This window comes from Calliphora vicina, chromosome 1, assembly GCF_958450345.1.
Source record: "Calliphora vicina chromosome 1, idCalVici1.1, whole genome shotgun sequence".
Taxonomy (NCBI): Eukaryota; Metazoa; Arthropoda; class Insecta; order Diptera; family Calliphoridae; genus Calliphora; species Calliphora vicina.
Window position 1 is genome coordinate 89,190,589 of NC_088780.1, and position 14,698 is coordinate 89,205,286.

Genomic DNA, 14,698 nt, shown 5'->3' on the forward strand with positions numbered 1-14,698 from the left:
TTATTAAATTTGACTTCAATTTCCGTGCTCTGTCTTTGCCCTCTAAATTTTAGCAGAGAACATTTTGAGCCTTGTGTTGGGATCTCTTTTGAAAATGCTTTCTATTATGCTTTCAAATATTTCATTAGTGGCCTAAAATCTGAAATACTTTTTTTAAAAAATTTTAACATTTTTGTAGTATTTTATTTGTATACTTTTATTAACTTAATTTAACAAAAAAAAAAACACAGGACATAATTAATTAAATTCTAAAAATGAGAAAACAATATTAAAAGATTTCTTTATTGCGGCATTGACAAAACAATGGAAACTTAGGTATTATTTTAACAAATATGGTCTAAACTTTGCAATAACTCAATATTTTGTTGGGTATCCCTTATTTTTTATAACTGCTACACATCGACGATGCATTGAACCAATTAAAGAGTCAATGGTCTCCTTTGAAATATTTTGCCATTCCCTTATAACCGCCTCCGATAAATCTTCCTTCCTGGTGTAATTTTGGGTCCTTATTTTACGATCTACAATTTCCCATAGATTTTCTATGGGATTGAGATCTGGCGATTGGGCAGGCCACTTCAAAACAAGTACCTCGTACTTGTTTTGAAGTGGTGTGTTTCGGGTCATTGTCGTGTTGGAATCTCCAAACTAGGGGTATATTTTCCTCAGCGTATGGATACATAACATCGTTTAATATGGTTCTGTATCCTATACCTGTCATGGTATCTTTTATAAAAGAATTTGGCCCATTCCTTGCCCTGAAAAACATCCCCATACCATAATATTGCCACCGCCAAACTTTACAGTCTTATTTGTGTACTTTGGATCAAATCTTTTTCCCTTTGGTCGTCTTACAAATGTTCTCCCATCACTGCATCTTAAATTGTATTTGGATTCGTCGGAAAAGAGGACAGTATTTCATTTCTGTATCGACCAGTTTAAATGATCCCTGGCAAATTGTAGACAAGCAGAACGGTTCTTTTTAGAAATGAGTGTTTTTTTCACAGGACGATAGCAACCAAGACCAGCCTAATTTGCCCTGCGACTAACTGTTCGGTTATTTATTTCTAATTTTAGGCTATTAACAACCTCTCGAGGAGTTATTTTTGGGAATTTCTTGAACTCTCTCGCTATTAAATTATCTTGTCTAGGAGTAGTCTTACGAAGTCTTCCAAATGTTTAGTTTTTACAGAACCGGTCTCACGAAATTTCTTTATAATTTTTGAAATTGCTGATTTATTTATTGAATATTTGTTACAGATACTTTTTTGTTTTAAACCAGCTTTAAAGTCGTTAATTATTTTATTTTGTAAGTCTTTACAAATCTTAACTTTAGCCATTTTCGTTAAAAAAAGCAATTATGCGAAAAACTTAGAAAAAGAAATCGTTCTTTTAAATATTATTTTCGTTTTAGACTTCTTTCTTGCAGAAGTTTAAAAGTTTCCATTGTTTTGTCAGTAGCGAAATAGTGAATATTTTTAATTTTGTTCCCTTTTTTCAGAATATAATTAATTATGTTGTTTGTTTTTCAGTTAATTTATATAAATAAAACTATACAAGTAAAATACTAAAAAAAACATTTTTATTTTAAAAAAATATTTTAAATTTTGGGCTACATATGGAATATTTGGAAAAGTTTCCATTGTTTTGTCAACCACTATACTTGCGTTAAACGTTTTAAGGAAAAACGTGTGATCGTTCGATCTCAGTCCTTATAACCTGTGAAATGATCGCATTCACTGATTATTCTATCATCCATCTTTGCTGAGCTACAGCGTTACCTAAATATGAATCACAACTTAACATAAGTTACATTTATTTAAATGATCAATTGATATTGCTGGGGATATTGTCACACTTATCCAAGATTACTGACAAACTTCCTCTTGACATTATAGACATGGAAGAGATTTGGGCGATAATTTACTGTGCGATTGCTAAACTTCGGATGATAAAAAAATATGAGATGAACTGATTCAGCGATTAAGATGTTTGGAGATTTTGTCACAATTATTCATAATTCATAATAGGTGCCAACTTGTGTTTTGCCTGCTCTGATGACAATACTCAGGATCTAAAATATATTCATCTTTGGAATCAGACAAAATAATTCTATAATAAATTTATTAGCAGAAAGTGTATTCCAATTTAATAGTGAAAATTGTAATTTAAAGCAAGTTATATCTCCAGGACTATGTTACGTTGATGGTAAAGAGTTGTTTTTACTATTGCAACAGTTTAATTTAATTAATATAAGTGGCAATAAAGACAAACAATATTGTTTAGCTCATAAGTTTTATCACAAACAAAAACATATTTCTTTGATCTGCGCATTTTGTTTACATTTGTAATCCTCTGCAAAACGTCCTTGCAACACACATCCCTTGAGACTGACAGACACAATTTGACCTTATCATCAAGTAGATAATTTGTTACCCTTAATTTACAACAGCCTTTCTCCCTGAAACAAGAGATAGTGAAGTGTAACAGCAACCACAACTATGACAACTTAAATGACGTTTACAATTGTTTTTTTTGTAGGTTTGTTTATTTAATTTTTCTAATACACAATTAAAACTGAAAGTGCATTGCACTCGATATTGAATTAGACAGACACTCTAATCAATTTTTCAAATTTTGTTTACTTAACAATTGTTAAGTTAAGATATTGAAACATTTAATCTTATTTGTATGTATTTCTTTTCATTTGGTTGTTTATTTGGTAGATCTTAAAAATATTGTTTTTGTTTTCATTTTCAATTTCGTTTTAAAAAGTTCATTCGTTTTTCCTTGTTGTTGCTTTTTTTAATTATGTATTTGTGAAATGAATTTGGTAGTGCAGCCATACTTTGTTTTGAAAGTGTTAATGATTGTTGATGTTGTTGTTTTTCTGTTCTTTTCCATTATATTTTTAATGCGGGTTGCCAACATCTGTTGTGGTTCTTTTAAAATCAGGGTTGGATATTTTATTATTAATTTTCAAGCGAATTGATTTTAAAGTGTAACAATTTTAAAGTGTATAAGGGTTTGTATGTCATGCATAAATTGTTGGCAGTTGCAAAGTTAATTTATTATATAAATAAGCAGTAGTATTATTTTAATTTAAAATTTTATTTACACAAATTTTTAATTACTTTTTTTTTGTTTTATTTCAGGTATGTATCGATTGTAAAATAAATTTTACTTAATACTTCACAATGTAAGTGGTTTATATCAGAGACCAAAAATAACTGTTATTAAATTTGTTGATACTATTTACGTAAAAACTGAAAAGTATACTTTTTCTCTTCCCAATATTGTAACAAATCGGCTTCTACGTCCAGTCTCACAGGCTTAAAGTTGTCTATTTCAGCTATATCTGCTAATAACTCTCGAGATGTATTGTCTTCGTCATCTTCCGAAGATAAATTCACTTCAAGTTCTCTAATTGATGTTCTGAGTAACGATGACGTATTTAGATTCGCCAACCAAAAAATTGGATATTGATTGCAGGGGAAATACTTCAGGAGAAGTTACCGAAATATTTTTCAACTGAAAAAGAAATTTGAAAGTAAACAAAGTTTGTTTACTTTACACTTTGTTGCTTTGGTCCTTTGAAATATAAATCGAAAATAAATGCTAGGAGTAACGAAAAAAAAAATATTCTTTAGAATAACTCATATTAAGCAACGTAAAAACTTTATTCTGGCGATACTGAACTGTTCTTGGCTTGCGAAAAGAGTGAGAAAAAAACAACTGCACATGTTCACCCAACTCAAACGAAGATCATAATGTCGAAATTATTTTGCTTCTTTAAACATGAATATTCAGTAATTACAGAATTGAAGGTAATAAGCCAGAAAAAAATCAAACGAAATTATAATTATATAGACCAATAATTGACTCTGGTATATTTAATATTCGAATATACAATGCTTTGGTAAAAAACTGATATCTCAAAACATTTCAAAACATATTTAAAAAGCTTGAATTTTACCCAAATTTCACTAGTCCTTAATAACTAAAATATTTTGTGTTAAGGTTCTATTTTGTGTTAAGGTTCTATAGGTGTTATTGGCCATTTATATTAATTTCTTTGGGCACTCCTTATCCATTAATCGAATTACACAATAAAACAAAATTTGAACAAGTGATTGACCAAACCCCCTGGTTTATTTTAGCGGATCTTAACACAAATAAGTCTCCCGGGACAGGCGGCATACCTGTCCTGGTCTAGAAGAAGTACTCTTGGTACATTAGGTAACCCGTGGCCGTGAATTTTCTGTATGTTGGACCGTTGCTAATATAATGCCAATTCTTTAAAAGGAATAAATTAAAATTAAAATTATGGAACTATTCCATCAGGTTCAGGAAAGATGGCGTTGTTTCCTTCATTGTTTTGTCGAAAGTAAGGTGGTGGCTGCAGATATTTCAAAGGCGTTCGATATAATGTAGTATGGTGCATCTTCATCAAAACTAATAGCTTTTGGTTTCGGTAATAAGTTTTCTCATTATCTAGAGCTCTCTTTGAGATCGCACTACATGATGTAAAACAATTCCAAGATTAATTTAGGGGTATTCCGTTCTTTCTCCTACTGTATTCCTTATTTTTCTAAATGACCTTCTTGATCTAGGAACCCTATATATTATTTGCAGATGACAGCAATGTTTGCCGTTGATATTCATATAATTATAGATAAAACAAACTTCTTTTGGTGTTGGTAATAACTTCGAGCTTTTTCAGAGATCGCACCATATGAAATAAAACGAGTTCAAGACTGGTGTACTGCATTCTTCTTCCTACCTTATTTTTCTAAATTTCGTTGTACGTCAAACTTGGAACCCTATCTATAATTTGCGGATGACAGCAACATTTGCCATTCGTATTCATTCGGAATGTCTTCTGCTGAAAATAGGGAACTTGCTCCCTTTAACAGATATTTACGTAATACAAGATCTATTTTTGATCTATTAAACTGTGGAAAAACACAATGGGAGAATTCGTTTCTTTAAAAGTAGAAAAGTTTTAATTGGACGTCCACAAAACCTATTCCATATTTCCTTCCTCCCATAACCTATATGTAATGTGCTGTTTGCAAGACGAAAAATGTGTCGAAATAGTAAAGAAGTATCGTTTGGTGCCTTTTAGATTCCAGCTATTTTATATTTTATTCGGAACTTCAAGTCCATCCAGGACTTCTCTCTCAGATTTGTGTGTGTTACTTGGAACAGAACACAAGAACTCCTAAGCTTAGGGAAGTTCAGTTCCTTCTAGGCTTTTCGAACAAAATGTGGCATGGAAACTGACGACATTTTTCGAACGATGCTGCTGCTAGGTGTTACACATAATTTTGTGTATCGTGCCGTTAAATTATTTGAAGACACTGATGTATTGTTAGACACTCGTAGATCTTGTCATCCGCACGGCTTGCGAACTCCCAAAGCTATTAAAGCTGTGAAAAACCGATATCGAAAAAATCCATGTCGCAGGAAATGTATATATCAAAGGTATCCATTTCAAGTGACATACCGGGTATCTACTTGTGACGTTACTGATGCAAAATCACAAGCAAAAATCAAATTCCGTTTACAAATGAGAACATTTTCATAGTAGAGGAGTTTTTCAACAAACAAAATGATAGAGCCTATGCTACGTTGGGATGCCAAAAACACAAACTGCGAAGCGTTTTGCTTGTCTGCAGATACACCCAGAGTCTCTGGCGGGAATCGAACCCGCAACCCTCAGATTAATAGTTCAGCACACTATCGACTGGTCTATCGGAGCACTCAAATCCATGGTTTTATAAATCTAATCGTGAGATTTTCGGGAGTGGTTCCTACAGTGCACTATGCTTCTGTAATGGTAATGGTATGATGGGGAGTCGCATATGATGGTGGTAACAAAGTTGCATTTCTACGAAAAAGGAGAAAAACATCAGCAATTATGTGCCCATCCGACATTTTGGAAAAATATAATTTAAATATTAATCATGCAAATTTTAGCTATGCCCAATTTTGTTTCTACTGATGTTTGCCCTTCTAGTGGTCCAGACCAAAATCTTTAGATTATAAATTGTGGTGTGTTTTGCAGAGCATGGTATACATTCTTGTACACAAACCAGAATATATGATAGTAATAGGCGTAGAAAAACTCACGAACTATGTCGATCAGTTTTTGCCAAGGTTATCTACCGAATCGAAACAGCTTAAAGGTAACGGTATGTGCTATTAAAGGGTATCTTTAATTAAATAACAAAGTGTATGTTAGATATCATCTAATTTTTTAACATCGTGCAAATGTTCGCCGCGGACACCGCATGCTTTCCATGATTCCATGATTCTGGCGCATAAATCAGGCTGAATTTGAGCGATGACATGGGTTATGTTGGCATTAAAGGCCGCTGTGGATTGTGGCTTATTCGCATAGACCAAACAATGACTTTTTCGTACTTTTTTCGTTGACGTACCCATCCAGAACGTTGCCCAAACAGAATTTTATCATTTGCACGTGTTGTTGAACGCTATATGCGTTCATGGTGATTTGTCAAAACAAACTGAATAAATGACAGACAATTTTGACGTTTCAAAAAAGCCAATATGGCAGTCACAATTCAGCTCTGGGTGGAGAAAGAGCTCACGCGTCGTTGTCATTATCGCTTAAGGGCAATCAGGCCGTCCCTTTTTCGCTGCCTTCAAGAGTTTTGCGGCTCGCTCTCGCATTGGATAATGTTTGGCATCGTCTAACTGTGCCGTGTTACAGTTTCTCGGTTTAACAGTTTATGATTTAACGTTCCAGCTTCCTATATAGGTCGACCGGGAACTAAAATCGACGTGGGATAACCTGGTAATTTGAGGGTTCTTGAACTCCGCCAACCAAACTTAAATTTTTTTAAAAAAAAGCCAACATGACAGTTTCCATGGAATGAGAATTAATAATTGTGTTACCTAAGTAAACCGCTTTTTGTTACATGCAGCAAAAACATAAACAACAGGCAGTTCTGAGAGAAAGAGAGATATATACAACTAGGTTATCTTCTGTCTTGTAGCACCTCTGTATACTTTGTGCTGTCGTTGAGCTGACAATCTTTGGTATATTCAGACTCGGGTCTTACAGAGATCCAATCTCGTAGCCAAACGTTTCTGATCAAGAGGTATGGAAAGCACAAGTTATGTGACTGGTTCGTCGGGGGTAACGACCGGTTCCAGTTCTAATACTTTATATTAAAGCGGTCTGTATCTTTATCACGACGTTGCTCCATGAGGCGATTAATTAAAATTCTGTGACAGGTCATGTAACCAACCTAATCCCACACGATCCGTTTTATATATTAAAATAATTGATATATTTTTTGTTCATATCTCACTGGTCACCACGATACCTAAGCCGGGAATAGATCACACAAAAGTAGAATCATACAGACCATACAGACTATTGTCTAATATATCAAAGCTATTTGAGAAGATACTCATTAACAATTTGGATTTAGAAGTACTATCGAACAAACCCAAAGACTTGTAAATATTGAAAGAAAATCGTTTGAGAAAAAAAAATAATAAGGGTCCTCATGTAAATGCTTAAATGTCTCGCAAACTGTGCAATCTGTGCATTTTTACACTCTCGCAAATGAACTGTCAAAAAATGTATGGAAATTCGTTTGCACAACACCGATAAGTTTGCGCGACAATTTAGACTCGCAAACTTGAATTTATTGTGCATTTGATGAATCAGCTGCTTTTGTTTACTTTTATTTATAAGAAATAAAAATCAAATAAAATATAAAAATTTTTTTGCATGTGAAAATTGTGTAACTTTGGAACAGAATGGAACAGAATTGGATTAAATGGCATTGTGTATGAAAAAATTAACCAACAGCTGGAACATAAACAGAATGTGCCACATTATGTATACCATCATTTGTTCCAAAGATTTAACTTTCATTCAACATTTTTAAAATTTAAATTTATACAATTTGAAAAAAAAATGTTGTTAAATTTATTTTTATTTGACATTTTTCAAATACATATAAATTTTCTGTATAAACTTGCACAAAATTGTAAAGGTGGATTCATGAAACACATCGCGCAAATTTGCACACTTGCACAAATGGGAAACTTAAGCGTTTAAATGAGTACCCTTAATGTTCCGCTCTCTTAATCGACATTTCTTAAGCATTTCAAAAAGTATGTCATCACGGTTTAATATACAAATTGAGTCAAAATTTACCCGCAAACACACATAAGCTATTGGAAAGCTATTTAACGGATCGAACATTTAAGGTTAAAGAAGGATACTTTTTAAGTACTTCGCAACCCATTGAAGCTGGAGTCCCCCAAGGCAGTATGCTGGGACCATTTTTATATTTGATATATTCGTCTGATAAGCCAACTAACAATAGCACTCATACATCAACATTTGCTGACGATACTGCTATTCTGAGCATTCATGTAAACCCTCAAGAATCATCTCGTTACTTACAAAATCACATATTTGAATTAGAAAAATTGTTGAAACAGTGGAAAATTAAAGTCAACGAGCAAAGATGTACACATACGATAATCGTATAATCAATAACCAAACAATAATTCAACAATCGGAAGTTAAATACATCGGAATACATCTCGATCGTTGCTTTACATGAAAAAGTCATATATATGCAAAGTTGACTCAAATGAAATTGAAATCAATTCAAATTAATTGGCTTATTGGCAGAAACTCTACGCTTAGTTTAGATTGTAAACTTCTACTTTATAACACGATCATAAAACCGATATGGTGTTATGGCATACAGTTATGGGGCACGGCCTGAGCGTCAAATGTAGAAATGATCCAAAGACGCCAAAACAAGTTTTTAAGAATGATCACAGTTGCCTCCTGGTATATCAAAAACGCGAATATACACAAAGATCTAAACGTGACCCTTGTAAAAACTGAGATCACGAAAAATATATCTCACTGTCTTAGACCGTTTAAAACAATTGTCACAAATTTCCCACAGGGTACAAAGTCTTACGGGGTAACCCTCGAATGAGGTTAACCTCCTGTGTAAAGATTTTTCATACATTATTATCTAGATAAATAAAACTTGCCAACTCTGTACTCAAATGTAATTGATTAAGTTCACTGAAAAATGAGAGAGAATGAAAAAGACACAGATAGAGATAATACAAGAAGATTTCATTAAAACGAAATAATTGAGTGTTAAGTTTGCTGAATTGCACTGTAGAGAATGTAAAATAAAACAAAAAACTTTTGCAATTTCCAGTAGACACAATAAATATTGTTTGAAAACCAAAACAAATTTCTAATAAAAATTATGATTTTTTCGCTTAAAGTTACGATGTGATTTGGTTTAACTTGTTAAATTTGTGAGAAAAAAAATATCTGAAAAATATTTGTGGTTTATTTGTATTGGAATTAGAAAGTGAGCATTTCAATTCAGCCATAAGAAAATGTATCTTTAAAATACAATTTTTTTTTGTTGGTTTGTACACACTCTCTTTGGAATTTTTGGTTTTATTTATGTTTATGGCAGTTGAACGAATGCAGTCATGTATGACTCACTATTTTAGCTGTGACTCTCACTATTTCTGTTTCTGGTTGGTTGTCTGGTGGTCTCTTGTTTAAACAAACATTTGCGCTACATTTAGCCGCTAGTATTTGCTATGCAGGGCTGACTAAAAAAGTAAAGTTAGTTCTAGCAAAAATTATTTTCAATTTGCTCTTCTCTCACTCTCAAAACCTGCTGGCTTTTCATGAGTATTTTGTTAAAAGAGACGAGAGTTATACGAAAAGCGAGAGAATTTGTGATTAATTTACAATAACAGAGAGTCGAATGAATGAAAAATACTCTTTATTATATCTGTTCACTAGACAGACATTAGCCGAACATTTAGTTGTCAAACAATTGTCAAAACGTATACAACATAACCACGCAAATCTTTAGCCGACGAGATACAATACAAAAAATATTAAAAAAAAAATAAATAAAAGTTGGAATTTTTTGGTTTCTTCTGCTGTTTGCAAACAAACGTATCTTTTGTTTTCTTGCTTTAACATTTAAATTTATCGGTATTTTTGTTTTAAATAAGCCTTTCCGAGTGTATTGTTTGTGTAATTTTGTGTAGTTGTTGTGCGGTTTCAAATTTCACATTTCACATTTAACGTAACAACTACAACAATTTCTACAATTTCTAATTGGAGAAAATAAATATTTTAATACAGAAATAGTGAGTGTAACGGTGATTCCTGATTATTGAAAAATAAATTTTGCGGCATTTGTTTTCTTATAAATTTTGCTAGATTCTTGAAAAAGATAAAAAAAAATACTACAACAAAGAAGTTTTTTTACAACAGCAACAACAATAATAACAACTTGTTTAACCAGATTTTTGACGTCACATCCTCCCCGTCATTGTAACAAAAAAAAAAAAATACCGACTGAAAGCTGAGAATTCTTCTTTCTACTTTTCAAAAATACAAATTTACTATTGTGAATGATTTTATTATTTTCAAATATGATGGATGATAATATAAAAACAGTACAATAATAAGTTGTATATGTGTTTAAATACATATAAAAATATACATATAAAAGTATCAAACAAATTAATTAAAAAAATGGTGCCTTGAAAAAAAAGTTGTTTAATCAATTGTCATTTTACTAAAAGTTTCTAACCCAGCAAACAAAACAAATTGTGTGTCTTTCACCCCTTTTTTGGGAGTAATTAAAAATATATTAATAAGTAAATAAAGCTTAAGCTTAATAGTTATTTTATAGCTACATACAAAAAGTGAAATTTTACCAAGAGTAAAAAAGAAATATTAAAAGAAATTTTTTATAAAAAAAGAAATACTTGTTGGAATTTAAAAAAAAATCTTATTTACAAGGATTAATTATTGTGCCTTCATCGTTATCAACTTTAACAACCAACCACCCCCTGTGAGGATTATAATTTGTTTTATTATTATTATGAGCTGCTGATTTATTTCCTGGATTAAACATCTCTTTTATAAATTTATATAAATGGTGGGTTTGTTTTTAATATTTATTTTCTATTTTATCTAGTTTTTTATGCATTTGTTTTGTATCTTTTTCCCTGCGGTTGGGGAGTTTTTTTAAATGTCATTTTAATTGTTTTTCCCCTTTTGTGAAAGCAATTTTTAATTCTCTATTTAGCTCGCACTAATAGTTGGTTTGGAGTTTTCTTTTTCTCTGTTCTTTAACATTTTTTCAATATGAGAAAAAAATATGTAGAGTTTTAGACTTTCTTAAAACATAAAACAGTTTTATTTATAATGAAAACAAGTAAGAAAGTATAGTCAGTCAAGCCCGACCATATGATACCCTACACCAATCTTATGGACCAATCGCCATACAATTGGGCCTATATGACTAATTATGGACCGATCATCACAAAATTTGGTGAGGCGAGTTCGGCTTATATAAAACATATTTTTACTGAATTTGGTTTGGATATCTATATAACTAAGGTATTTATGAGAGCTTAACTATTTTCAGATAGGGCAATAGTATGGATGCTAGGAGAAATAATGGACCGATTCTAACCAAATTCAATAGGCTTCGTCATTGAGGCATTAAAGAAGCTTGTACCAAATTCTATCGAATTATCTTTGAAATTGCGACCTATAGTTTGATTACAAGGTTTACATGGACGGATGGACGGACATCGCTTAATCGCCTAAGAAAGTGATCCTGAGCATATTGGTTACTTTAAGGTGGGTGTTGGGACAATATTTCTGCACGTTACAAACATCAGCACTAATCCAATATACCCTCCCCACTATGGTGATGTAGGGTACAAATATTATAAAAGAATTTGAAAGAAATTGAAAACCCCACAAATTATTAACAAATATTGCGGGCATTTTTTAAGTTCCTAGCATTAGTGTAGAGCTCTTTATTGCAGTGGTCGGCCCCAACAAAACATTATACATTACTAAATTGATTGTATTTTGCATAAAATGCACAATTTCAAATTTGTTTCACTTTTTATCATTTTACCAATTTTTTTTTACTTTCTATTGTGCACATCTGCATACGGCTACTATAGTTGCCGACCACCGCTTTATAGTAAACATTGATGGAAATAAATTCTTAAATTAATTCAAACTAGAGTTTGAATTAAACTATTTTAATATAATTTTTAAATTTAAAATAAAGAAATATTCAGAATCGAGCTGAAACATGTAAAATAAAGCAGCAAATATTCAATAATTTACAATACTATCCCTAAGCTCATCTAATGTTGTAGACATAAATGCCATAAATATTAGTTCTGCTCAAAAATAGTCTTTCAGCTTGACAATTATTTTGATCGATGAACACGGTGGAAGTACACCTCCATCAATTGACGATCTCACAATATCAATTCCTGCATAAGCATTTAGCAACGTTTTTTTCTACACAACAATGACATTCACAAACACATTCCGGGGCGAATGACAGCCACGATTCAATTCTGAAACTTGGTTTGAAATTTATTCATATTCTTCAGAATAATCTTCTTCATGAGTAATTGACTGTCTTCAAATATTTTTTTTTTAACTATTTGTTTACTTTGTAAAAGTATGATTTAGCAAAAGCTGAAAAATAAACTTTTTGAGTATGATTAAATTTCCTAGATATTGAGAGAGCTTTTAATTATGTTAATAACATATCGTTCATATTGGCTGTGATACGATTTGATGTCAGTCGATCCCGTGCTGCTTTACAATGGTTGCGCATGCGGATCTGCGAAATATTTTGCAATTAATGTGCTTTGGAGCACCGGAAGTATATATCCTAGCAAAATCAACCTACAACTGCCTAGCTTTCTTTACTTAAGATAGTATAAAATATCTGCAAATTATCCTGGATTCGAAACTTTCGTAGAATCTAAACCCTGAAAATAGTGTGTCAAAAGCGATGAATTTCTTCATGTAGAACACTAAATAGATCTTTACAATAGTAGTGATGGAGTGTCCTTCTGAATTCTTCACATGATAAGTCTTTTGAAAGTATCTAACGGACTTTGGCATGATTGATTAGAAACTCGATACGCACCACTTCAGGCTCTTTTCGCCATGATAACATGCTTGACCGTTGATTCAATGAAATTACTCTCAACTCAGGAATTACACTCAATACTGTGAGCGCTAAAACTGGTACAATACTGATTATTGCATTGTATTACATTCTTTGGAAAGAGGGTAGGTTGGTGAAGGAAAGGTGGTGAAAGGTGGCAAAGGCTCATTATTCAAATCCAGTTTATAGCCATTATTTATTTATTTTACTTAGGCCGGGTTTCATTGATACACAACCGAAGAAGGCTGTTAATGGTGACACCTCTGTATATTTTCTGATATAATTATTGTCGGTCAGTTGCTCTAATATATATTCCGCGACATCAACTACTGCTTGATCTAGTTACACAAAATTTTCAACAAATTCTATAGACTTTTTGTGTTTTTTTTCTCGGTTTATGAGAATTTATTCATATTGTGGTTGGTTGGATTGATTGCTATGGAAAATATCTTTAATTAGGAAAAATATTTAAAAAAAAACCTAACATGTGTAATGATTAAAATCGTTAAGAAAAGATTTACAGACTCTGCAACATGTTGCTAAACATGTTTAATTGAATTATAGTCACAAAATTCAATATTCTTAATAAATAACCAAAAAAAAAACATTATTTTTAGGGAGCCAATTTTATTAGCAACACGTTGAAAGCAAAATGTTATTGATTATTTTTACAAACTTTATCCATAAACTAAATAAACATCATAAAATAATTTGCTACGAACATGTCTTAATTTATTAAACGCCTAATATTTTATTAAATGTTGCCCTTAGAATTGTATCCAAACATTATAAACAGATGAAACCTGGATTACATAACAACTAAATGCGAAAACAGAAATTTTGATGGTTCAAAAATATTTACATATTCTGCAACATGTTGCTAAACATTGGTGTCGGTCAGTTGCTCCAATATACATTACACTGTATCAACTACAGAATCTTCGTGGTATCACTGCTTGATCTGGTTACACACAATGAGATGTAATCTCCCATATAATGGTTTGTGTAGAAGTTTTCAAGATAATGAGGGTTGTATCCCTTCTATGCCACTGTTCGCCTCTAGAGTACAGGATATTCAAGAGGCTGACTGGCATGCATGAATGCATTCGGTCGTGCAACGAAATGGTTTGATTGAGTTGAAAAGGTGCTGTATATTCAGAATTTCCAGGTATCATAACGAACATGATGCTGAAGTGTGCCACTTGTCAACTAACTTAAGCCCATGTGCCCATGCAGCTATTTTTGTTCAAACACAAATTTTATTTTCTGGGAGATTCCCATATTTGGAAAATATGGAAAAACAATTCGTAAAATGAATATATAGCAAATACTCATGAGTGTACCTACCGGTGAATTACCAAATGAGAGTTAATTTCTATTGAATTGTTCTGTCTAATCTAAAAGTGGTAGTACTCCGGTGATATCAGATATCGTGTTGTCTTTCTTTAAATAGTCTTTAAATATTGACTAGCTAACAATACTTTTCCGGTTAATGGTTAAGGGGCTTTGCAAGTAATGTTAATAATCATCATTATAAAAAAGAAAGAATTTCTTATTTAAAAATTAAATTAAAAGCGGCATAATTTAACACTGGATTGTAAGACATACGTTCTGGTGTTCCTAATATAGGGCGA

The 14,698-nt window shown here is 32.0% G+C and overlaps 1 protein-coding gene across 4 annotated transcripts in view; it reads left to right on the forward strand.

Annotated features, from left to right (window-relative positions):
* jvl (javelin-like) overlaps positions 1–14,698 on the forward strand; it is a 265,244-nt gene that overhangs the window by 53,768 nt on the left and 196,778 nt on the right. Inside the window, exon 1 of one of the 4 annotated variants that reach the window (XM_065515098.1) lies at positions 9,837–11,006. The exons of the other annotated variants lie outside the window; for them this stretch is intronic. Coding sequence (XP_065371170.1) covers positions 11,004–11,006 — 3 coding nt within the window. The 5' untranslated portion in view covers positions 9,837–11,003. Of the gene's footprint in view, positions 1–9,836; positions 11,007–14,698 lie in introns of those variants that run through there. 4 annotated transcript variants of the gene reach the window in all.